This window comes from Colias croceus, chromosome 2, assembly GCF_905220415.1.
Source record: "Colias croceus chromosome 2, ilColCroc2.1".
Lineage (NCBI taxonomy): Eukaryota > Metazoa > Arthropoda > Insecta > Lepidoptera > Pieridae > Colias > Colias croceus.
The window spans coordinates 12883561-12910597 of record NC_059538.1 but is presented as its reverse complement, the minus strand read 5'-3'; the positions used below and the strand labels follow the sequence as shown (position 1 = coordinate 12910597).

Here is a 27037-nt window from a genome sequence, read left to right as displayed (position 1 = left end):
AAAAGTGCAGTACGCCCTAATTTTAACATAAACGCAACATTGATTAATCCAAGATTTATAAGAATATTTTTTTATATAATATTTATTTTTTATTACCCGAGCGAAGTCGGGTCCTACTTGTTTTACAGTAATTATATGTATAAAAAGAGTAAAGCAGGATCGAACCACCAACCTTTTTACTAGAGGATGAGAAATTGTTGATATCGAATTTTATCAACACAAGTGTAGATGATATTACAATACAATATATCATTTGACCCATATTCCAAGTGTGCCCAATTTCTTACACCAATTGATAAAACTTATCTATAGATTATAGATTGTTTATTATATTTGGCAATATGATCTTTTCGTGATGTTAACAGATAAGTTTTCTTTATATTATTTTGTATAGTTATTAGCTCTTATTATAAATAGTTACCACTGTTCTAAATTCTAATCATTAGAACGTGACCATTTTATTATGAAAAATTGTCATGACATTGCCTACTGATATTTGGCACAACATGCATAATTAAATGGTTGTAATAATCCGATAGAAACATTTAGAAAAACTTGAATGAAAATAAATTCACAAACAAAGGCAACCTATTTTTTGGAGACACCAAAAGGTGTCTCTATATCTGTATAGTGTTAAGTCTACTATGTGTCTCTACGGTGGCTGGAAATTCTAAGAACTTATCTGTAGGTATGTGTAGGTAATTATAATTCATGAATTATAATATTGAAAAAAAGCAAATGCAAATCAGAATATCGTAATATGCAATAGTAGCACGAGTAATGAAGTAATGAAAACATGCGTGGCCTAATACAAATAAAAAAAAAAAAATTTAGAAATAGACTAATAATAGCTTTGTTTACATTCATGAGGAATTAGACTAATATCAGCTTTGCTTACATTCATTATCAGGAATTAGTTATCTATTTTTAAAAGTGTAATATACAATCCGAAAATAAGACGTTTGGAACCCTCGACGAGAGTTGTCATAAACATCTATATAGATTCTAGAGTTATCATAATCTAGATTCTGCAATTATAACACATATGAGTTAATTAAGCGCTGTCATTATTGCGTTGAATTGCAAACATTCCGATTAGTGGATATGCTAATTACTAACCTACAATTCTGAATAAACACTGAAACGAACACGAGGTTCCAGCGTGATTGCTGTACAAACTAATAATATAATATGTCTCAGGTTAAGTGGTTAAAACTTGGCTTCATGAAGTCGGGTATTCGAAACCGTAAAAAAAAAGTAAAAGTAAAGTAAAGTAAAGTAACTGTAAAGTTACTGTTCATATTTATCACAGAAATTTTCGCATTTCATGATTTCTATAAATAATTTATATGTGCAGAATAAATTAATAAATTTAAAGTGACCACAGATAGTAAAAACTGATTTTCAGGAGCCTGTATCTTCAATGAACAATAACACATGACATGAATATGAAATATACAAAAAATATTAAATAGAGCTTTGAGTTGATGATAATAGTGATGATATTTCTTTACTCTTAATATAAAAAAAAAAAATATTGGAGTGTCAAATGTGCTCTAGCTATGGTCTATATATATATCCAGGTCACAAATTTCGGCTTTGTCAGTCTGTTAGTCACGATCCACTGTACTGATTTATTCGTATAGATTGTTCCGAATTTGGGTCACGTACAATTATGCTGTCCTTCACCGCCATTAAATTGTATTAACGCAATGAGTAGGTTTTAATGTGTATACACACGTGTACCTTTGGATTAGGTAGATGGAGTTGGTATAACATTTTAAGGAATTGTTCCAAAGTTCTAAATAATATAACACATAAATCATTGAGTAAAACAGAAATGCCAGGAATATAAATCATAGTTCCACAGAATAAATAAATGAAAAACTAAATAGATACTTGACGTAAACCCAGAGATACATTTTTTTATTATTTTTTTGTTTTTAAGCAACTAACTTTCAGTTCATAATAGTAAAGCAGTTAAGTAAAATAAAAAGTACAAAAGCTAAGTCAAGAGCTATTTTTATTATCTAGTCTTCAGTCTGTCTTAATTATTTAAATTAAAAAATAAATAATGCACTCTACATTTCTAGAATGTAATACATTTAAACGTTAATTAAACATTAACTGCTTTAATATTATAATATTGCATTAATCTAAATATAATGAATAACCGTTACTTCCCGAGATCAATTAAGATAATTATTTGTTCATTAAAACATAAATATATGTATAAAAAGTCGTAGAATATAATATGTGATCGAATACAGTTTAGAGGTATCGATTAACAATTCCGTTAATTTTTATTTCTATACATTCATTTAATAATCCAAATTGTATATTTAAATCTAAAATATAAGAACTTACATGTTTCTTTTTAGTTTTTATGTATGTAGAGTTTTCTTAATATTTGCGGCGTGCACGCATCAATTAAAAATAAATGAATGACGATTATTACGCAAGAATAAGTATAACTCCGATTTTATTCTTCACATATTTATTACGAATGTATTATAACTGAACGGACAAAATAATGTAAACTTTGCGGTCATAATTAACCTTTATTTTAATTCCATACGTCTTGTAAAATATTGAATTATTCTCTACATTCACCGAAACAATATTAGACGATATTATATTATTTTAAATTAAATTCAAATTCAACACAATATCTCAAAGAAACGGTATCAATCCAAAAATAAATGAACTTTACACAAATATTCGAACTCTTCCTCAGAATTCTAATTAGACATTTAGCAATATTAGTATGAAAATGGCTATTTAAACTAAAATTTATCGAGTTGTTCACCTTTGAACGATAGAGATACATTCAATAGTAACAGCAGTAGATTTTAGATTAATTATTCAAAACGGTTGATTGTTGAATTGTCATTGTCTAACTTAAGCTTGAAAACTGCACACGACAATAACTTAACATGAATAAGTAATATACATATTTAGTTCTGATAAAGTTATCGGAGTGTATTGTTTTGTCGCTACAGCGCGTATATTATTATGATTGTTATTTGTTGCAGGTGATCGCCGCGCGCTACGGCCGCATAGTGGATTAGCGCACACATAACTTGAATCGGAACGGTCGCGGGATCAAGTGCGGAACCGCCGGGCAGTGCGCACACGCCGCGCGCCGCCACTCCGCATCGCTCTGCCGCCGGGGAAACGCGTGCTCACTCCGCCGCCGAAAGTTTCGAAACAGCCTCTTACAAGTGTTGCAACCGCCGCCCGCAACACTCTCGAAATCGTGTGTCTATCGGAATTACGATTCGCAACATTTTTTTGTCGGTCGTTTTCACCGAGTGCATTCAGTGTGGAAGCCGCATTCCGAACCGGTGTTCTTTAATGGACGAGTGTACTACTGTGTGTGTTCAGTGACTGGTTTAGTGTCGCCGTGAACTAGTGCTTAGAAAGTTCCCCTCGAGTGAACCCTCCCGTGTCGTTCATAATGTAAGATTGATAAAAAGCTACTAGAAATGGCTCTCGGTGCGCTCAGTGAAAACGAGCGTCTTTGCTTGGACGCAAAAAGCCAAGAACGACAGGACGTCGAGAAACCGACGTCGGACGTGAAGTCGAACGGTTTGAGAGTTCGCTTTCTCGATGAGGAGGGCAAAACTGAAAGAACGGTCGACGCCGATGAAGTGGACAGTGCCGTGAATCGGGTCAAAAAGATACACATTCTTAAAAACAGGAGCTCGAGCGAAACGAGCATTCTCTTGCGAAACACCTCTCTCATAAAGAGGCGTTCGACGGAGCGCAGATACAGCGATGGGAATCCAGACAGCTTGAATAACAATTCGCTCAGAGAGAATCTGAACGGTAAAAGTGAGATAGAAAAGACTGAAGACGGTACCAAAGAGAGTCACTTCCGACGCAACAGCAACGTGTACAGCGTCAACCAGGCGAAGACGTTGACGCCGGAGCGGAAGCGAATCCCGCTAACGATCCCGCGGCTGATCAGCCACAGAGAGCACGTAAAGAGCATTCTGCCCGCGGAAGTGTGTCTCGCAGATGTCGGTACCGGGAAGGACTTTACGGCCCGTGCGATTGGGAAGTTGTCCCGGGGTTTAGGAAGGCTGCTGCGTCGCACCAACAGCGTCCGGATCAGTGAGCCAGATCCTGTGTACAAAGTTGCGTATCTTGGCAACGTGCTCACCGGCTGGGCTAGAGGTGAGTTATCCTTATTTGCTACTGATAAGAAATTAGCTTATGTTTCCGCTACCATAACTTCTGTTATCATAACTGCAGTCGTACAGTTAATTCACAGAACAGATTGTGAGAAGTATATTCAATTGTATCACTTGGGTGCGATTAAAACATGAACTTGTAGGTACCATAGAACACGGTTTTATCCGCCTGTATTTAAATTAACCATTTAAATGATTAAACGTAGCTAGATCTTAAAGTTTTTTGTAATTACTTCCTGAGACAGGTAATTAAGCGACAATGTTCCGCCAACGAGGTTTTTGTAGAGTCTTCAAGTTCATACGTACTTAACAAAGATATTGAACATTTAAATTAAAAGAGCCTTTACGTAATTACTTAATACGCTAATGGTTTTTATGAAACAAATAAATGAAGTAATTTTTTATGTACATAGAGTCAGAATGTGAATTCTCTACATTTGCCATGAATTAGGAACACGTTGATAAAGATACAATTTTAAATTACTTTTTTGTGTACTTGTATACTACCAAAGTGTAAATAATAATTAAAAAATCTTTTTAGCATTATCTTTATAGGAATATGTCCTATTATTAACCTCATATCTATAAATTCATATTCCCATTTGTAATCAATTATTGGTTTTACGAGGATGAATCAGAAACTAATTTTGAAAGTGTTTATACAAGAGGCACATTTGTACATAAATTCAGTTGAATTTAAACACCTGTTTGTTGCGATTATGTAAACAAACCGTTTCAAAATAACATCACGTTTTCGTATCGGTAACTAGACTTTTATTGGATTTCGACGTTTTCGTTCAGAAACGGAGTCGGATTTAGGAAATTGTAAGGAAATCTTTAGTGTGAAATATTTCATAATTAATTGGAATTTATAGGTAATTTGCGAAGTAGCAATAACTGATAGCAAGGAATGATTAATTGGAATTTATAGCTAGTTTAAAAATAGAGTCTAATAAGAACTTGTCACAAGGCTTTTTATAAATAGAGTACGTAATGTTTTCAAACTTATTAATACTTAGATTGTTATTTATAAATTATAGTTGCAACTCTTAAAAAATAATGATATCCCACCCACCTTTCAAACAAAAGTTAAATTTAATTTATTAAATTAATTTTTCGAGATAAATAAATATTGTTATTTTCGTTGTGAGTAATCATCAAGCTTATTCTTATAAGACACGTAAATGGATAGTTTTAGTGCTTCTTATCAGACTCTTTGTAAAAATTCATATAAGCACATGAAAATCTGTAATTGTTTACTTTTAATGCATTTGTTCGTATTTCATGCGGCGCTATCTAGAGCGATTGACGTGATTTACTAAAAACATCGGAAAATGCAAACAATAACCTAAGATAGTCATATCAAGTAATAATTAAACCGTTTTAAATCCGTTTTATCTCCATGATATCTAAATTAAATAAAACATCATGCAGCAAACCCACTGATCTAAATAAATACGGTAGTTTAATCTTGTACAATATGATTCACAGTTTAAATAAGAGATAGATTATAGTATTTAATTAATGAAGTAAATGCTATAAATGATATGGTTTTCTTTACATAAGAGGATCTGTGCCATATTTGTTGTTGTGACTAGATAGTGGACTAATCTTTTTTTCCTTTTATATACATTTTATGAATGATTTGATGGACTGCGTGACTTCGCTCATGTATAATTTAATTATTATTTTGTAAATATTAAATTATTTGATTTGGATTTTACGTTTTGAAATGGTAAATAGATTATTTAAAAAAATTAATATGTATGCAGTTCAATCGAATTTTGAAAATCATTTAAAGAAGAAGTGTTTCTATATTCATATTAATATAAAAAATGCATATACCTAATATACATACTATCGGTTTGCGAATAAATTATATTCAAATTGTATATATTATATAGTTACGTTTGATTAAATTTTATAATCAAAATCTGAAGTAATGCCCACTGATGCAATATCAATAAATTTAGATATTTGGTATTTGAAAAGATTTATGTGTATTTATTGTATTAATTAAATAGCATTGGCTTAAGTCCAGCCAAAGCTTGTTGATTTGGTTTCTAAAGGGCAATAATTTCAAATTAAATCAAACATGAATATAAAATTACACGCAATGTTTTAAAGATCAGTAACTTGTTAAATAACAAGTTCTTGGACATTTAACTTTCCTGAAAATTATTTTCGGTTCCGTAACTAATTCGATAATATTGTGGAAATAAAACAATATTTTAGTTATAGATTTTTGTCATTAACTAAACTCTACATCAAATTGTTTATCTTTATTCATGCAAGGGGATAGTACCTAAATAATACATATAATAAAATATTTTTGACTATATTTAATAACTAAATTCTAAAAAAATAGCCATTACTAGGGAGTAGTTGAAACACAGCAAATCACAACCAGCTAGCGAGTAAAACCGCAGGCAAAAAGCTATATTACAAACTCGTTAACAGGTCTGTAATCCATTAGTTTGAGGGATTTGGAACAACACAGAGGGTTTAACAAAGGCCATACATCTAGTTCAAGGCGAGTGCATCTGAGCAAGACGACTTACTCTTTATTATCAGATCATTTATATATTTTAGAAGTGTATTTAAAATCGCTCTATGTAGGTATTTAACATAATAACATTAACGCTGGTTATGTTAGTTCTGAGTGACATGCTATTTTTAACTGTCGTTTGAAGACAGAAGGTTCTTTTTTAACTTCCGACGTTAAACAGAGTTTTAGCAAATAGGATATAATATGTGTAGATAGTCTATGTGCCTATTAAACTACTCTATGTGCAATGGTATTTCATATATTTTTTTGCTTAAAAGAGTAAAAAATATTCTTCAGGGATTAATTTTTGATTATTAATCCCAATATTTATTATATTCATAGTTTCAAAACTGCATTCTCGTCATTGAAAGGCTTAATTTGTAAATATGATTTTCAAATATTAAGGGTACTATAGTGACAGATATTCTTAATAACCCACTTTATTAATAATAAATCATTCAACAGAATTCAATTAAACGTCGTTCAGACACAAGCCTAATTATAGACGATAATAAATTATTAATTTCTGAAATAACTATTCGTTATTGGTTAAGTATTGTGTAAAATGTTAATGCAAAACAACTGTTTCGTTAATATCAATGTCTTGAAATCGATTACGCTAACTAAATTAATATACTTATACCGTATGACTAAATAGTAAAATATGTTATTATTTTATGGTGACTCGTTGGCCGTATATATAATATAATATAAATATGCAAAATACTGAAAAAGTAAAAAATTTAATATTTTAGACCTATAAATATTCCATATAGAGATGATTCTGTCATAACATAATTTATGATTTAATAACCTAGTTGCATAAGTGTTTTGCATAATTAGTATTTATTTTAAACGATCACAGTTTAGTATAATCAGTATATTTATAATATTTGGAATGTAACATTATTGCAGCAAGCGCTATAAATTTAGGAATTTCGATGCATCTGGAAAAATATTTTCGAGTTTAACAGAGCGAAGATTGTAAAGATACGTGTGATGTTGTAATTTTTCCGTGCGAATAAATTACATTTGTCTGTTCGTGATGTATGTCTATCTGTATGTAGATTCATAGTAGATATTGAATATTTTTTTAGTTGTATATGATGTTGTATTTGATTTATAATAATCAAAACTGACAGTAAACTGTATAACAACATTTTAAAAAGATCTACTAAGTATGTCAGATGAACACCGAGTTTAGCTTAAGGTTCCTGTTATAATAATTATAGAAAATGAAACCAGTAGAGATTAAAATGAATAGATTTACCTAAACAAAACTGTATTTTGCTTCACAAAAAAAATAATAGAGCAATATCTGTTGAAATTTGGTTGGCCTATAGTTTACTTCAATAACATTTATTGGAATCAGCCGAGAAGCCTCATTAGTAATTTATACCTAACTAGCAAACCGGGCAAACTCTGTTTCGCCAACAGAGACACCTTTTCTTTGCTATAAACCTCAAGGAGCCCGAGACTTTTCCAACGAATGCAAAACCGTGGAAATCGCTTCGTGCATTCTGGAGTTATAGGAAATATCAGGAAGGAAAACCCGACTTATTTTTATTTATGCCTAATTATGTATACAAGAACAGTCGATTAAATATTAAACACGGATTAAATTGAATCTGCTTAATGGATGATCGGTACTACATACCTGAACCTATGTAATGAGAACAATTCATTATTCTGTCTTATTACGTGTTGAAGTTAGCGGTGGAATTCTATGAATCATTATTATATCATACTGTATATAAATAGCTTTATTAGTTTTTTTTAGAAGTAAAGCGAGAGAGAGAAAGATATTGAATAAAATAAGAAAGAAAGAGATAAATATTGTCAATAGCTTATGAGTCTAATAAGAATGGTCCATTCAATTTATTCTAATTCTAATTAAATATATTAACATAAAAAAAGATTTTATGATGCATAATTGGTTTGAATTTCATAAAGTTAAATGATAATTAGTTTTACCAATCTTTTTTTTATATTTAATATGTGTGACTTTGCTTAACAATATAGGATAGTTTTTTATCCGGATTAAATAAAAAAAGATAAATTAAAGGAATCACGTGGCGTAAAATTCGGTACAATAACGTAATTATTACGTGTGAACCAATTTTTTGTGGACAAGCGTTTAATGTGTCTGACATTTGTGGGAATTTTGCATTTTTGTTAAATTCTCATCAAACTAGAGTAAAAATAAGAGCAAAGGACCTAGACAGAAAATAATCAAAAAAATTGTAATAATTATATTTTATTCTAGTTCTTGTGGGACTTGCGTAGTTGTTGTTTTAACGCTCGATACTTGAAACAAATAATTGTATGCAATTAAATATTCATATTTCTCAGCATTTAAGCACATTTCATTACTACATAGTATAACTAGTGTTGCCCAAATTCAGTCTTGGTCTTGCAGTCTTGGTCTTGTTCTTGCGTTTTTGCAAGACCAAGACCAAGAACAAGACCGCGTATTTTTAGCAAGACCAAGACCAAGACTGACCGTGCAAGACTTGAGCAAGAACAAGACATAGCCTGCAAGACTCTTGCGTCTTGCAGCTAGGACTTTGATTTTTCGAAATTCTTATCAAATCTTCAGTTATTTATTAATCTGCTTGATCTTTACCATGGCTATGTTAATTCAAGCTCACAATGTTCCAATTGTAATACGTTTTTCTAAGATTTAAAGTAAACTTTAATAAATAGTAATACCTAGACTAATAGGTAATTGCAAGACTTGCAAGACTCTTGCTGCAAGACCAAGACCAAGACCAAGACTGAGAGCGCAAGACCAAGACCAAGACCAGGTGTATTGGCGCAAGACCAAGACCAAGACTGGCGAAGTCTCGTCTTGTTCTTGCATTTGGCCAACACTAAGTATAACAAAAATGGTTTATTCTTATAAGCACTTATAACAGTCAACGTAAATAGGAATGAGATAACTTTAAAGATTGACTTATTTCATTAATTAATTTTCTTACAACATACAAAATCAAAAAATACTTACTCAAAACGTTAAATTTACTTGAGAGTCTCAAGTACCTGTCCGGGATTTAAACAGAATGCTCACATTATTTTGGTAGGTACTAAATTCATGACCAATTATAATAACAATCTATAAATAATACAAATTAATGCAGCAATACTTGTATTTTATGTTACCACCTGGTAACTTAATTGTAAAGGTGTAATCTGAACATTATTTTTGAACAAAGAACAAAGTTTATCAATCATTTGAGCTGTGCCATGGGAATGGCAAGTCAGTTAGAAGTCAGTATATATAATATATTTATTATTGGTACTGTAAATAATCATTATCTGATTAGAATTAATGTTTCCTCTACTCATTGATTATGTTTTAAATAATACGATAAAAAGTGAAAGGATGTAATTATTTCCGCTTTCTTTCCCTTCTACCTTCTCTATACATGATACAACTCAAGAACGGATGAACCATAGAAATCTAAATAACTGCCTAGTTATTTAGATTTCTATGGGATGAACAGATTAAAAAAGGTTTTAGTGACTAGGTTATATTTATATCATAGAGGAGTATGTCAGACCTGCTTCAGGTAAGTCGATTAAAATCTTTCAAAATATTAGCTCTTGCAAATTTATCTCATTATTAGATTACCACCCACTCGCACAAATACAATAAGATTGTATTAAAAACTAAATTAAACTATGGTGTTAGGTGGCATATCTTAATTTGTATTATATTGTATTTTGTGCCTAATGTAGGTGTATACAATCATGTGATAAATATCAATTTTTTATCAAATAACCTACACAATACATAAGTACCCTTGATACATAAAGAAGTATACCCCGACCTAAGTGTAACTTATTAAATTTTACCCAAGTTAAAAGTACCTAACTAATTTTATTTATCTTTATTGATGTAAGTTTTATACATAATAATAAACTGGAAATGGGAAATAAGAAAAGTTACTCAATTTTCGGGAAAATTTAACACAACATTAAAGATATAGATATCTATCAGAAACTTTTCCTTATAGCCTGAACAAATGGATAAATGTATAATTGCACAACTAATTAAATAAGCTTATAATACTGAGCTGGCTCAAAATTTACTGCAAATTAGTTTTGGCGTGCAAACGAGTTATTGCATTTGAGTCATAAGCCGTTGATATGTCTAGTCGCTTGTTTGTATCCGGGTTTTGGTTAATTATATGAGGAATTACGTCCTGGGTAACATTTAGAGAACTAGAGGTTGAAATATACTTTGAGGAATAATCTGCAGAAGAAAATGCGATGCGATTATCATGAAAGTGGCAAAACAGTAGAAACTGACAAATGTGAGTTGTCGAACTTTATCACACAAATCATACTCAAATGAGTATGATTTGTGCTTGATTGAAAAAGTGGCTTATACTATAATTTAAACTCTAATATAATAGTTATTTTAATCTGTTCATCCGTTCTTGAGTTGTATGTAGAGTAACTAGCATGACTGTTTTATATTAAATTACAGTTATTAGGTTTTAACATAAATAATATGTGATATGCAACGATGGTTAAAAATTATATTATAATATGCATTCATGTTGGTGCTAAATCAGATATTTTTATGACAAAGAAGTAAATAAAACATCGATTATATAATATTATGAATTTAAACTGGATTATACAATATGCATACAAAAATAGATTCAAAGACTAATTCAAAATTGAAAATAAAAAACCAGTTTTTATATTTTTATCCTGTAACCATAATAACGGATTTTAATTTGATTTATGTGTTGTTATGTAATGCAATTAAAACCATTTTTCATAACTCCGTAATATGACATGAGCTGATATACTCTATAATCATCGCAAAAAACTCTACATCTGGTGAGGCAATTAACATATTAACTTTTTGCTTCAATTTATAAGCAGAATTAAAACATCAAAACTAAACACAACCAAGTGTTAACCAGTAAGTATATCGGTTATGCCAACAATACTATGAAACCAGACATTCAGCAAATTTATGATACATTTGATGTAAACGAAATGGAACTTTAAGTTGATGACAGTAAAGGTGATAAAGAAACCGAAATGGAAATGGTATCAAAAACTCTTTAGACCGTGACTGTGGGAGCGAACAATGATGTTAGGAATGTGGTAAAAAAAACGAGTGAGAAAGATCCCGTAGAGTGGGATAGATGCTTCCGTTAGCGGCTTGCATGTGAAAATAAAACGTCTCCAAACAGAAAAAAAGTAAGAGGCCTTCAAGCTTTTGAACATCAATTTTGTAAGGTTTGAAGATCACTTGTAAGATAGTTGATGGCTAAATGGAAAGTAGATTTGGAGTGAAAGCTTTTGTATGGTATAGTCCGTCTTGTTACTGTAATTATGTAACAGACTGCTTTGTTTTCAATTGTGAATGTCAATAATTATGAAATGTCAATCAAATGTAATGAGGATGGTGGTCGTAAGACATAGTTTTAAGATTATAATTTTAATGCAGATCGAATACATTTGAGTAGTGTAATCTTGAAGAATATTTTCATACTAAACACACATAATATGTAAGCTGAGGCACAAACATAATATTTGATGACACCTGCAGTCACCACAGCAAGAGAAGAGATTATAAAATCTTTGGTATTATAACTTCTTAGTTGAAAGTAGTGCTAATAATTAATTACTTACACAAGAAGTCTTTAATCGTCTTTTCAATTTCGTACTAGCTCATAAATATTTGTTAATCTCAAAGTTTAAACTTTAAATTAACGTTACAAAAAGAAAACACAGCCGCGTGGCATTTAGATGGCCTTGAGATGCCTTGAGCTAGCTCGTGACGTCAGAATGGGGAATGGCTTTATCAACATCTTATAATTTATAGATTTAAAGATGTATGAGCTAATTCCTTACGTTATGTTTCATAATACTTTTGGGGGAGTTGTCTTCACGCTTTCGTAATCATTTTGTAACATATAAAATGTAGTAAATGTTATAAATTTATTCAGCCGCGACGAATTTCACTTTTTGTGAGTCGTAATCTGTAATGCTGAATAGAAAAAATATACCTATTACATTTATCTATAGTTATATACTCTATCTACTACCCATAGTAGAGACTACCAAAGCGTTTTATACATAATCTATTTTATGCAAATCCGTACAAAAATGTCAAACGTGAACTCTTAGCGTGAACTATCTAGCTAAATTATGAACGTACGCAGTATGCACATAACAGTAGGTATAACTCATGTATAACTTTATCCCTATTATAAACATCAAAATATTTATCAACAATAATTCATGTTTTGCTATTGATTTATTGGTCATTAAATTTAAAAGCGATATAGGTTATATTGATTACCGTCTGCTTTGATAGTTGCTAATATTGTAACAAAAACAATTAGTAATATGTTCCCACGGATATCTGTAACTAGTAAATTATGCATTGTTTAATGCATTAAAACTAATTTATCGTAAAAAAGTGTGCTAGAAATTGCTGCTATTAATTAATTAATGATATTACTGTAATTATTAGCATAATGGTTATAAAGAGCCTTTCTATACTAATATTATAAAGCTGAAGAGTTTGTTTGTTTGAACGCGCTAATCTCGGGAACTACTGGTCCGATTTGAAAAATTATTTCGGTGTTAGATAGCCCATTTATCGAGGAAGGTTATAGGCTATATATCATCACGCTTCGACCAACAGGAGTGGAGCCACGGGGGTGAAACCGCGCGGAGCAGCTAGTTAGTTATAAATTCCAATCTTTGTTTAGTCAGGTGTTTTGTCGCAAGTTAAAATTTTCCTTGCAAGTGTTATATTTATCAGTAAACATCTACCAGTATTATAGAGCTAATCAAACTTTAAAGTACATTTTTAATTGATGAAACCTATAGACAGTATAAATAAGTACGTAATACTTCCCGAGCATACATAGCTGAATATCAAGATAATATTACAGTTACCTCAATAATATATTATGTATGTAGAAGTAGGTATTATAAAATTTTAATGTTCAAAGTCACTGTAAGAGCTAGCGCGCAAGAGCAACTTTTGTCTCCGCAACTATTTTGTCTCTCCCATCAACTCTATAGGAAGTTGCGTCGCTACGTGCGCGCACTTTCTTACTTGCCCATAGAGGTGATGGGAGAGACAAAATAGTTGCGGAGACAAAAGTTGCTCTTGCGCGCTAGCTCTAAGTGCAAACGTAAGTTACGTAAATAGGCGTCTATTTTCTCTATTTGAAAATAATTTTATATAAAGATAACAATCCTAATAATTTTCAACAAAATAATTTACAAACACGAAGTTTCTATTGTATAAAATGTCAAAGTTCATAATTATCTTTGATGGAATTCAATGAAAGTAGGATCATGGGAGCAAAGGTTAGGTTTCAGTCAGGAATAGAGAAAGTCGGGGTTATAATGAAATTCCATATCCGATGGAAAATATTCAATATTGAAGCGAGGTCTGTGTAAACAATATTAGTGTAATACGCTGTATTTGTCCCTGACTATATTGCGTTGAGTTCCAGGGTTGGTGTTTGGAGAAATATTTGTTCCAAAACATAATCTTCCGACAGTGTGTTGTGTATATATACCATAAAAATCGCCTTAATTATGTAAAGAAATACAAAATAAAACTATCATAATATTTGCTATCAGATTAGGTACTATAAATAACTGTGTGAAAAACAAAATATACCTACCTACGTACATGGTAAATGCGCATTGTGATTTTTAATTTTACATAATTAGCTAATAACGTAAACAAGAAAAAGCGTGACATTTACATACTAATTATATCGACCAGCCCGCGAAGGCGCAAAAAAAACCGAAATTTACTTTAAATTATTTATTGTAAAAAAAATTACATAATAAATTACTCCTAACTTAACCTACGTCCCTCCCGTTCGATGTTAGAACTAAGAGTGCTCGTCCTCCTCGGCGGGGTAGCTGCAGCGTCGCGGTGGCGATGATTGCCGCAACACTCTCTGGAAGCGCAGGTGTGCGCGATGTCGCAATTCCTAACAGGTGCAGCTTCTTGGGTGGCCCCATGCATCCTCTAATCTTATATGTAGGTACATAACACCTCCCTCCTGAAGTTCAGCGATTATTGGCGGGCAAGGCTCGTTAATATCGCTGAAATTTCACCCTCCGCCGATTGATGTTCTATTTCTTCTTTTTGATTACCATGAACACTCGTAGTAATAGGCTTTGATGTACGCAGTCTCCGTACGACGTACCATGTCACTAGGGCAACTGCACTCGTTATTAATATAACATATATCGGTATTATGGAAGGCTGCATATAGAGAATCTCGTATCCGTTGTTAGTACTGATAGGCATTTCCATTGATATAGCTCTGTTACTAGCGTGTAATTTATCCAAATTTATCGAATTCAACTTCAGAACTTCTTCATCTGTATTATATTGGCTGGAATCTGGCAGGTTTGCAATTTTCATTATCTGTCCTTTGATATGGTCTTCTCGATTGACTATCTTGAAAGCCTCCGTTTGAAGAATGCAGTTTTTGGGTATTGTGGCTAAGTAGCTTCCTTTAATGACGTCATATTGATCTTGCGAGCATGATAAGTGGATTTTTGATGGCTTGGGGAAACTGATGACGTAGTGGGCGTCGTCTAATTTTTCTAGTGCGGGCGCTCCGAGCTCCACAGGCGTGAAGAGACAAGATGCGACGACTCGTTGCGTGGTAATAAGGTGATACACGCAGTCATTTTTGGATCGATGATGGTTCAGCTTGTCCTCACATAGATACCCTAGGCCAGACTTCGGGCATTCTGCCTCCATGTACATAAAATCCTCGTTGTGAATTGCCACAAAAGGATAGGGTGGAATTAGGACTTTACTATCTTTATTAGGAACTATGGATAATTTAAATAATTCAAAGGTAGCAGGAAGGACAACCGGGAACATAAAAACTATAACTATATTCCTATTACTATAATAATAGCCTAGTTTAACTAAATCAAAATATTCTCTATAATTAACTTGAGGGATTTGCTCTTTACCATAAAATTTGTGTAATTTATTTAGCATTTCTTTTAGAGAATTTGAATTGAACATAAGATGATGCGTACTTTTCGCACGAATAAAACCTAATAAATTTTCTAATCTATGTAATTCTTCAGATATATCATCTATATTATCTGATAAAATCGCTACGCGTTGAATTAAATCTATGTATAGAGTAACGTTTAAATTATTGGCCTTTAAATCATTTATAGCTATTTCAATTTTTTCCTGATTTTTAATTAAGTTGTTTAAAATATCAGATTGTTGTTCTATCCAATCTTTACTGAGGCTTATATGATTATTCATTTCTGTGACCAATTTATTCTCATTATTTTGTAATAATTTAATTGCGGTATCATATTTAATTGCATCTGTATAGTCTAGATTACCAGAAATACTTTTTATAACTGAACCTAAACCATCTATGAGACCTCTCTTTATGCGATTGGGTTCAAAAGTTTCCAACTGATTTGACAATTTAATAATCTTATAATGCAAGTGTTCAATATGTGAATTATAAAGCGAAAATAATTTATCGTGCAAATTAGGCGTTAATGAATTTAATTGATCCTTTACTATGGTTATACTATCACGAATATCCTTTAAATTAATAATTTGCAAAAATGAATGATAATGAGTGACAATTCTAGCAGTTCCAATATTAAATGGTAATATACCAGGTCCGTCATCCAAGCTAGTCAGGGTGGGATCTTCTGCTTGAATCTGGCACAGGATCAGAGGAAGGATTCTGTAACAATTTAGGTACCCTCTTAAGCCTAGATTTAGCAACAGCGCCATATTTCTTCTTAGTATAGATATGAATAGGTAAATCAGCCAGTACAGTATCGTGCGTAAAACGCGGTGCGGTCTTTTGTCGACTAGCCCTAGGATTTCTTACAAAAATTTGTTGATCTGGATAATACTGTATTTCGGGTTCGCGGTTCCTATTAATGTTTTCTGTAATTTGAGTACGGCGTTCCAAAGACGATTCATTAATAATTTTGAATACTTTGTGCATACTATCGCGATGTTCTTGCATATATTGCTGTAAGACATTTTCTGATAGATCGATATCTACAGGATCGCGGGGATCTAAATGACCGGTTATAATGTCAAGAGGCCTGCACTTCGTAAAACTGTGGATCGAACTATTATAGGCAAGAACAGCATACGGCATTAAGTTAATGATTAATTCACCACGTCGTTCAAGTTTTAGTAAACGTATGTGTTCTAATAAAGTTGAGTGAAGCCGTTCTACCATACCATTTTCGTTAGGTGCATGAGCTAATAACTTATGGTGATTTATTCTATGAAGCCTTACAAATTCACTGAATATTTGGTTCGTGAACTCAGGACCTCGATCCGTTACGACAGTCATAGGTAAGCCATGATGTGTACCAAACGTCAAAAGAGCCTGAACTACGCTTATTGCGGTTGCGTCCTTTAAACAATATGCTTGAGCATACTTAGAGAATGCATCTATTATAGTGAGATATTTCTGAGAATCAATAGTAAGTAAATCGAGATGTATTATTTCAAAAGGTTTTGTAGGAGGAACTACGATTCGAAATTTTGGATTTACTGGAATTCTATCATATTTCCCTTGACCACATATGCTACACTCATTAATATATTTAGTTACTGCTTCCTTCATTTTAGGCCAAAAGTATTTCCTAGATAAAGATAAATGAGTTTCGTTAATTCCGCGATGGTTAGTTTTGCCTTCATGATAATTTCGTATTATTTCCTGTTGCTTAAAGTAATCTTTGACATTTTGCAATTCTAATTTTGTAAGAACTAAATCCATACATGAACTTTTAAAATTACTCTGTATTATTGGAACTATAGTACACATAGCATCAGGGGGATGAACTAGAATTGCAGTTTTTATCTTAGGATCTACATATTTTTTAATTAGTGAAACTATTTCGCTATCAATATTCGCTTTGTTAACATTAATATCTATCTTAGTATGATTTTCAAAAGGTTTTGAAATTATAGGCTTACTCGGTACTCTATCTATTAAAGTAATAACTATCTGTCTCTTAAATTTATTCAACGGGTGATCTGTTATAGGTATATCTAGAATTGGGTTCTCCGCGTCAGTATGAACTGTGACGGTGTCGGAATTTGCTGTAAGAGTACTTGATTTCGAATGTGCAGTAATCGTACTTGAATTTGAATTAACAGTAATTGTATCTGAACTTCTTCTTATTAACGAAGGTGTTGTTTCTGTTGGATTAACCGCTAAAGAATCTGTTTCCTCATTGTTAATTTGAATACGCGATAAAGCATCGGCGTTACAATTTTGCTTTCCCTGCTTATAAATTACGGTGTAATCGTATTCGCTAAGTTTGAGCCTCCAACGTGTGAGACGGGAATTAGGTTCCTTTAAATTCATGACCCATTGAAGGGGCCTATGATCAGTTATAATTTTAAACTTGCGGCCAAAAAGGTAAGGACGGAAATATTTCGTTGCCCAGACAATTGCTAATAATTCCTTCTCAATCGTACTATAATTAATTTCGCTACTATTAAGTGTACGTGAAGCGTACGCAATTGGTTTATCGGAACCAACGGGGCCTTGCGAGAGTACAGCACCGATGGCTAAATTCGACGCATCAGTCGTAAGAATAAATTCTTTATTGAAATCAGGATACTGGAGAATTGGATCGTTCATTAATAATGTTTTACACCTATCGAAACATTCAATGTAATCTTTAGAAAATGTTATCTTTGAACCCTTTTTTAAGCATTGTGTCATGGGCTTCGTGATTTTAGCGAAATCTGGTATGAATTTCCGATAATAACCTAATAGACCTAGAAATCGTTTAATATCGGTTGGAGTTTTCGGAAGGGGATACTTTTGGATGGCAGATATCTTATCTGGGTTAGGTTTTATCCCATCTTTGCTAATAATGTGACCTAGATACGCGGTTTCGAGTTTAAGAAATTCCGATTTATCCATTTGTATTTTAAAGTTGGATTCACGCAATTTCTGAAACACTTTCCCAAGATTAACGATATGCTCCTGTAAAGAAGTGCTAAATACTATTATATCATCTAGGTAGACTAGACAAATAGAATTTTGCAATTCTCTCAGTACATTATCCATTACTCTTTGAAAAGTAGACGGACTATTCTTTAGACCCATGGGCATTCTTAAGAATTCAAAATGACCATGTTCTACACTAAAAGCGGTTTTTGGAATGTCAGCTGGGTTCATTTCTACTTGATAAAACCCACTTGCTAAATCTAACGTTGTGAAGTATTGACAGTTACCCAATTTATGTAAGACATCTGTAATATTAGGAATCGGATATTTGTCATCCAAAGTTTTCTCATTTAACTTTCTAAAATCAACAACTAAACGCCATTTAACTTTGCCGGATGCATCTGCCTTTTTAGGTACCACCCAAATAGGAGAGCTCCATGCTGAATCTGATGGTCTAATAATACCCTGTTCTAACATCTTACTTATCTGATTCTGTACTTCCTGTCTATGAATAAATGGATAGCGATAACTTTTCGTATAAACCGGTATTTCATCCTTAGTTCTAATAGAATGCTTAATTTTATTCGTAAATGTTAAGGTTTCTCCTTCTATATAAAATACATCCGCATACTGTGAACATAATGACTCTAAATTTAAACGTTCCTCATTATTTAAGTGATCAGTACGCAAGCGAGATAATACCTGTTTCACACGGTCGGACGAACGTTTGGTGCGCGTGCACTCGTTATTATAAACCTCGGCACATACTGGTCGATCCATTGAAAAAATTACGTCATTACGGGTTGGATTAGAAATTTCCACGATAGCGCGATTGCTTTTCGCCTTCGTTAAACATTCAGAAATATGACAATTACATATAATTTGTTCCGGTATAATAGCGTCTCCATTCTCAACATCTATAGGTAATCTAACTAATTTACTACTTCCTGCGGGTATGACGTCCTCATAAAGATTAGCGTTCCGTGAGTCATATACTAATAACCGATTCGTAGCATTGCAAGTATTTAAAGTTTTAGTTTTATAATTAATTGATGCTTCCCATTTATCTAACAAATCTGAACCTATTAAGCCGTCGAAATAATTGTGAAATTTATAAACAAAAAATGTAATATCGTCAGGGTCATTAAATTCAGGAAAACTAGGTAATGTTATAGAATAATTACTACGAGTTACAGCATGAACATTACTTACTTCAAAGGGGTCATAATTAAGAGTAACGTCAGGAAAATATCTCTGTACTGCATCAGGGCTAAGAAAAGATTGGTTAGCTCCAGTATCAATTAACAATTTAAGTGGAGGATTATGAATTTGAATATAAGGAAGTTGACGTTGCGTGTGTAGATTTAATTCTATTTTGGTTTTTCTAATTTTGGTGGATTCTGAAAATCCTGATCGTGTTCTGAACGTACGTCACACGTTTCATCAGAATTTTCAGGTGCGTCTGTCTGTTCGCAATGTACATAAGGTTCATATTCCGTACAGTAATATTCATTATTATAATAGTTATCCTCATAAGGATATAAATCGGTACAGTAATATTCTTCGTTATCTATATATTCATTATGATTCATCTCCCTAGTCTTAAAGTAATTACTCGGGGGTGGATTACCAAATTTTGACCAATCATGAGCGCGTGCAAAAGGTGTTGGTGGTAAAGTCTTTGTAACGTAATGGCTAACGCCACTCATAGGATGCGGTTTCGGTTGCGCGGGATGTTTAGGCTGTAATCTGAACGTATTGCTCTGCGGGTTATAGTTAGGGGGTGCAGCGCGGAAAATTTGCATAGTACGAGTAGGACGTGCTGGTCCCTGTGGTTGATTAAAATTTCGATTAAAATTTGGTGGCTTAAATTGCGGTCTGAACGAATGTAAAGGCTGTAGTTTAGAAGAGATAGGTTCACTAAAATCATTATGTCTATAAAACGGTTCATTCGAGTACGGCATTCTAAAGGGTACGTGGGGTTTCCTATCAAAAGTTTCATTACGTTGTTGAAGGTATAAAGTGCTTTGTTCTTCATTCACGTATTCTAATGCTTTTTCAATGGTTGCGGGGCGCATGCAACGTATACGTGAGCCTAACGGATCTCGTAGGCCACGTAGGAAAGCCTGTAGTGTTAATTTTTGATACAGGTCCCTTTTTGCCTCACGAGTAGTAACGACTGTTTCATGTAATGCTATATACGTCATTATAGTACTAAAAAGATGTTGACATTTTTCGTAGAACTCTTGAGGAGAGCTACGACCTTGCGTTAATAAGGCTAAATCGTTATAAAGGGCGGTCTCATCTCTATGGTCAGAAAAGTTATTAACTAATACGCTTTTGATACCGTGCCAAGTAGTAGGTATACCGTTTGCATTAATAACTCGGGCTGCAGGCCCAGTGATTTTATTTAAAATACCATTACATAACGCGGCAGTTTTTAAAGTATTTCCGGGATCTTTTTCTATAAATTCCTCAGCCAATTGGTCACTTAAATGTATAAATCTTGTTAAAACGTTAACATTACCATCGAATTCTGGCAAAAGCCTAAGTGCATTAAAAATTTTATCTAAATCTGACATTTTAGATATCTGTATTTCCTATACTTATAATATAAAATATATTAAATTTAATTAAATTTATTAACTTCGTTAAACTAATATAAAAAAAATAATAATCTTTACCTAATTAATATATCTGAATTATGAAATGAATTAATTCGCAAAATTTGAAAATTAATTAATTCGTAATTAATTAATATTTAAACTTATTAATCTTTTATCAACCTAATATCTATATTTGAATTTTACAATTTGATTTTGTAAAATTCGAAAATTAATTCGCGATGAATTAATATTTTAAACCTACGCGCTACAGTTCCTCGGTTCCCGTGAATGGGTAATCTAGGAAAACTTACAAATCTAGGAATGGCAAGTCACTAAGAGAATTAGTGTACTTACAGGATTTTCATTTCGGCCTTTCTTGCAGTATCAATGTTCGGATACCCTTCGCGTTGCGGCGGCCAATAGATGTAGGTTCTTGGTCCCCGTCGTCGTCCCTCCGATGGAATGGCAATTCTCGATGCTTGTAGTTTCGCGTTCCGAGAGACGGCTCTCGAGGATCATCCTACCGACTGCGCCAATTATATCGACCGGCCCGCGAAGGCGCAAAAAAAACCGAAATTTACTTTAAATTATTTATTGTAAAAAAAATTACATAATAAATTACTCCTAACTTAACCTACGTCCCTCCCGTTCGATGTTAGAACTAAGAGTGCTCGTCCTCCTCGGCGGGGTAGCTGCAGCGTCGCGGTGGCGATGATTGCCGCAACACTCTCTGGAAGCGCAGGTGTGCGCGATGTCGCAATTCCTAACAGGTGCAGCTTCTTGGGTGGCCCCATGCATCCTCTAATCTTATATGTAGGTACATAACATACTGCTATAAATATGTACACTGTGACGCAGGACATGATCTAAACATTCGGATTAGCTCTTATCTTTTAGATAGCGTGGATTAGTCTTATAGTCTATCTACTGGGCTTGTGATACATTAAAAAAGGGTAAGGTGCAAGTCTATGATATATAAAGTAGTAAGTATATCAAAGACTTAATCGTTAAGTTTTAAATGTGTGTAAGATAACAAAGTAGGATTTCATTAATTATACATAGGTACGATTTTTGAATCACTGCCAAACTCAGAGTTTAGTTTTGATAAAAAGATAGGTACAAAAATGTTTAAAAGTATTTTCAAGTAAAACAGTATTTTCTTACGTTTTAATAAAATGATTAGAGTATTGCGTAATAAGAAATTCATTTGAATACGCTATGTACCTAAGTTATTTTATTTTATTTTATTTAAAAGTTACTTTTTAGTTTTTACATCTATTTTTTAGTTATAGTCTTGCACCAGTAAAAGCTACTTTATCCCTGAGCAACAGAGGCTATATTCATTTGATTATATTCCAAGTCAACGAGAGCCGGGCGAACGATCTATTCAAAAGCAAAACAGACTAATTATAACGCTCACAGTTAAATCAGTTATTACGAAATGATCATAATCATCAATCGACCACTGTATACAGTTATGATGGGTCACGGTTCAATAATGCTTTCACTATCGGTTGACCCCTCGGGAGCAAGTTATCTGGTGACCGTCTCAAGTTACGAGTTGTTGTTGTACTTAATGATAAATTTATATAAAGCTATGATTAGAAGTTGGATAAGAAATGTGTATCGAAGTAAATGCTGTATCTATAAAATTAATTATAATTAAAGAGTATGTTTGTTTTGTTAAAATAATTGGCTTTACAATAATTGCATATATTCTGAGTATTTATACCACAGAAAAGGTTTCCAGATATTTAAGACTTAAGAATTTTTATACAACTATAAGATTTAAGTGCCGTAGGTATAACGAAGCTTTTTTGTTAAGTTTTTATTTTATTTTTTTCGCAGGTGCTATAAAAAGATTTCTATTTAATTAATTTAAAACGCTTTTTGCTTTTAGTGCTCTACGGATTTCTTGAAATTCCTTGACCTTTAACTAATTACTAAAACTGTAATCATCATCACCATTTACATTGCTCGTTAAGTATCTCAAAAACAATTTTGTGGTTTTTCTCGCCATAAAAACCTAGTAATGGACTCTTTAAGGTCAAAGATGCCGTGAAATGCAAACACCATTGTAAACACAAACAGTTACAGTTTTTATATTTAGTAGTAGTTAGTATACAGTGTTTATATTTAGTACTTTGCGCTTATATCTACATATTATAGCACTAAAATTCGACTAAGAATTACTTTTTATTGTGCTTAATAATGCGGGTGATAATAATTCTTCACCTTAGTTAGAAGTTTTACTCAAGTGCTAATTCTAATCAGCCGTTTTGCGGCTATAACAACAGACACGCGTCTATGCATAGTGCATACTTTCTTTCGCCTTTATATTGTTATATTTTCTATACAATGTAGGATTGTAGGTTAAATATTTTTGCCACATTCTCTAACGTTTTGGTAATAGTAAATTACATATTTTTTGCTAAAGCAAAACAGTCTCTATGATAGTAAAGTTGAGTGCACATAGGTAATCTTTTTCACAAAATATTATGTAACTCATTAGTATTAACAAAAAATATCAACAATATCATTATATTACATTAAAACATGTGTGAATAATAAATATTGGGCACTGATGATGAATTGAGTTTTAGAAGTGGGTATATTCGAAATAATATTTAATTATTGCAAAAAGTGTTGATAAAAAACTACCTGGGTCAGGCTAATATCCGTAATAATAATTATTATTTGAATATTAATTTAAGTCTAGAGGTTTATTGTCAAAAGGTTACTATGCTTTAAAAATTAGTGGAAGATTTTGAAATATATTTTCACTATGAATTACGATATTAAAAGAAAAATATCAGTCTAGTTTTCTAGTTTACCAGTTCAATTGAATGTTCGTTGTATTTCATACAATACATATGTAAATTTAAAATGTAGTGTATAAGAAATTATTGCTTGGTTATACATGCAAATTAGGTAGATTTTATAATTAAAACAAATTTAATGAAAATGTAGCACTTTGTATGATAAATAAGTAACACCTGTGAATGTATTAATGTATTGTGTAATATGTAAGGTGAAGTGAGTGAATGATAAAGTAAATGGAGAGATCTAGACGAAAAATCGAAAAAAGTGAATGTAATAACTGTACTTAGAACTAGCTACTTGAATTAAACTGAAATAAAGCCATTATGATTTTTATTTATTTATTTTCGATCGTAAAAAGTAGCGATATATAAATAGTAGGAAGGACTTTTAAAAATAAATCATCATTCATTTAGGAATTACCATGACATAAATAGGAAATTAATAACATTGGGACAATACTGCTATTGTTAATTTTATTGCTAAGTTTGCAAAGACAACTCCTGGATTTATAATTATTAAAAGCAATTGAAGCTGAAGAGTTATTACTTTTCATTAATGCACTTGAAATTATAAAAATGTTTATTTTTCGTGACGCATTGAAAAGTTGAAACTTTCCGAAATGATTATTACATCCGTATTGGAAGCGTTTTACATCTTTCATCGTGTTGTTTATTTGAACGATCGAGTCTGAGAGCCACCTGCTTCAATGTTATGATCCCAACATTTCCGAAGCGTTTAAATAGATTTTATTAAAGGAAAATTTCACTCACATTGGGCTTTTCATTTATCTTTATGTGGTCTTTTTCATACAGATTTATGGTAATTTTTAAAAGGAAAACATTGTAAGGTTGTAATTATTTGAAAACATTTATTCTTTTTGATTGAAAGCTTTCATTTGAACAATAGGACACAGTATCATCTATACTATTGGGTATTGGGGAAATAATTGTTTTCCTTATCTCTATGTAAAGATGTCGCCAATACTTTGCAAGTGTTATACGTGGTCTTTTCTAATATTTATTTATTAGGAGTTTGTTTTAACGAGAAAAAACTAAGAAAATATTATATTAAGTATTAGCTTACCGCCCGCGGCTTCGCCCGCTTTGTCTAAAACCTAATAAATTATATACTAAAACCTTCCTCTTGAATCAATCTATCTATTAAAAAAATCGCATCAAAATCCGTTGCGTAGTTTTAAAGATTTAAGCATACAAAGGGACATAGGGACATAGGGAGTAGGGACATAGGGACAGAGAAAGCGACTTTGTTTTATAATATGTAGTGATGATATACTGTAGGCCACTGTTATTGTCTAGTTTCAGTAATGTTATCAATAAGACTATAAAATATTTTATTAATAGTTTTTACTCAAATCCATACTTAAAGACACTACACAAGATAAAATATTATTTTATTCCCCAGTCACCCCAATTAAAATTTGTTGTTCTTATGATAAATATATTTTGTCTAAAGTTATATTTGTATGATATGAACGTTATTCAGCACTTATGATAGAGATGTCTTGTAACAATATCATTCAGTTTGATTAATTATTGTTATTTCATAATAACTGATGTCTAAAAATGACTCTAAAATACGCGTAGTATTTTTAGATATCTACTAATCTATGTTTAATGTTTATAATTTAAGTGAAAACATTACGATATATTCTGTCTTACCACAAAAAAAACTTTAGACAGGGTTCTCTTGTCGTATTTTACATAGACAACTATGAAAGTGACAGATCCCTAGTTTAAAGTTAGACTGTGTTTAAATTGTTCTTGGTAATACCAATTATGCGGAATACTAGTTGATATAAAAACGAATTAATGGTGTTTTATCAACAAGATACTTATTAACTTTTTAAAATAATTCATTCTATTACCTCATACATAACGAACCTAAAGACAGGTTTATCGTTAGACTATCAGCGCAATATCCGGCCTGTAATTGGACATAAGCTGTATTAGTGATGTTCTTGTGAAATGCATATTTCACAGTATTTAGTTCTCGTTTTATATTGTAACTTACCACGCCCATAGAAATTGGAGTTCTTGTATAGGAAAAGTTTAAGTAGTCGATGTGTTTTAGATTAATGGTACCGTTTCCTTTAATGCTTGGGATTTTAATACTTAATGAATCGTAATTTGTGCAAATAATCAGGAAGAAGATAATATCTTTGGAAAGTGTATGATAATAGTTATAATATATAGATAAACAAACATACATATAATTTATAGCTAAGCCGTAAATTACGATTTAAACGCCAGTCTCTATATCCATTTGTAAATAATCTTGAATCACACAATAATAATTTAACCTACTCGGTCAAATTAGCTACGCACACGAGCGACGCCGCACACTCAAGCTAGTCTAAAATTCATGCGTATAATATTTATATTTACATAATATATTTTTTATTAAAACTTGTTAAAATGTTTATCCAGTTATAACATTGCACCGAGCGTGGTCTGCATGACCATAAAAAGCGAATCGTTATCGGAACGTTGCGAAACTTCACATTTACATAAATATATTTTTTTCATATAATAACGTATTACTTTCTTATGAATTTAGGTCACGAACAAGCATTGTTTATGGATTGTTTTGAAACGTTTTAATTTTGTTTGTCATTCATGTGTAACCTTGAATATAGTATGTATTTAATAAATATAAATTATGCTATGGATATAGCGGTTTAACTCGTAGTATGAAATAACAAGGAAAAGAACATCTCTCTGTGGTATGCCGTATGAGTATTGTGAAATTCCATGTTTAATAATTAATTTCATTTTAATTATTAATAGTATGTACCTAGAAGGGAACAGAACAGCGACAGAGTAGAAGAAGACAAAA

At 32.1% G+C, this 27037-nt stretch overlaps 2 protein-coding genes across 2 annotated transcripts in view; one reads left to right on the top strand and one right to left on the bottom strand.

Moving 5' to 3' along the window:
* The first annotated feature begins 3137 nt into the window (after nucleotides 1-3137).
* Nucleotides 3138-27037, top strand: part of LOC123704557 — a 63263-nt gene continuing 39363 nt past the window's right edge. Inside the window, exon 1 of the mRNA XM_045652937.1 lies at nucleotides 3138-4182. Coding sequence (XP_045508893.1) covers nucleotides 3489-4182 — 694 coding nt within the window. The 5' untranslated portion in view covers nucleotides 3138-3488. The remainder of the gene's footprint in view (nucleotides 4183-27037) is intronic.
* Nucleotides 14561-22182, bottom strand: LOC123704565. Its single transcript, XM_045652945.1, has 2 exons — nucleotides 21713-22182; nucleotides 14561-16505 (listed from the first exon to the last, which is right to left on the bottom strand). The coding sequence occupies exons 1-2, from the start codon at nucleotides 21721-21723 to the stop codon at nucleotides 14834-14836; spliced, it is 1683 nt and encodes a 560-aa protein (XP_045508901.1). The 5' UTR covers nucleotides 21724-22182; the 3' UTR covers nucleotides 14561-14833.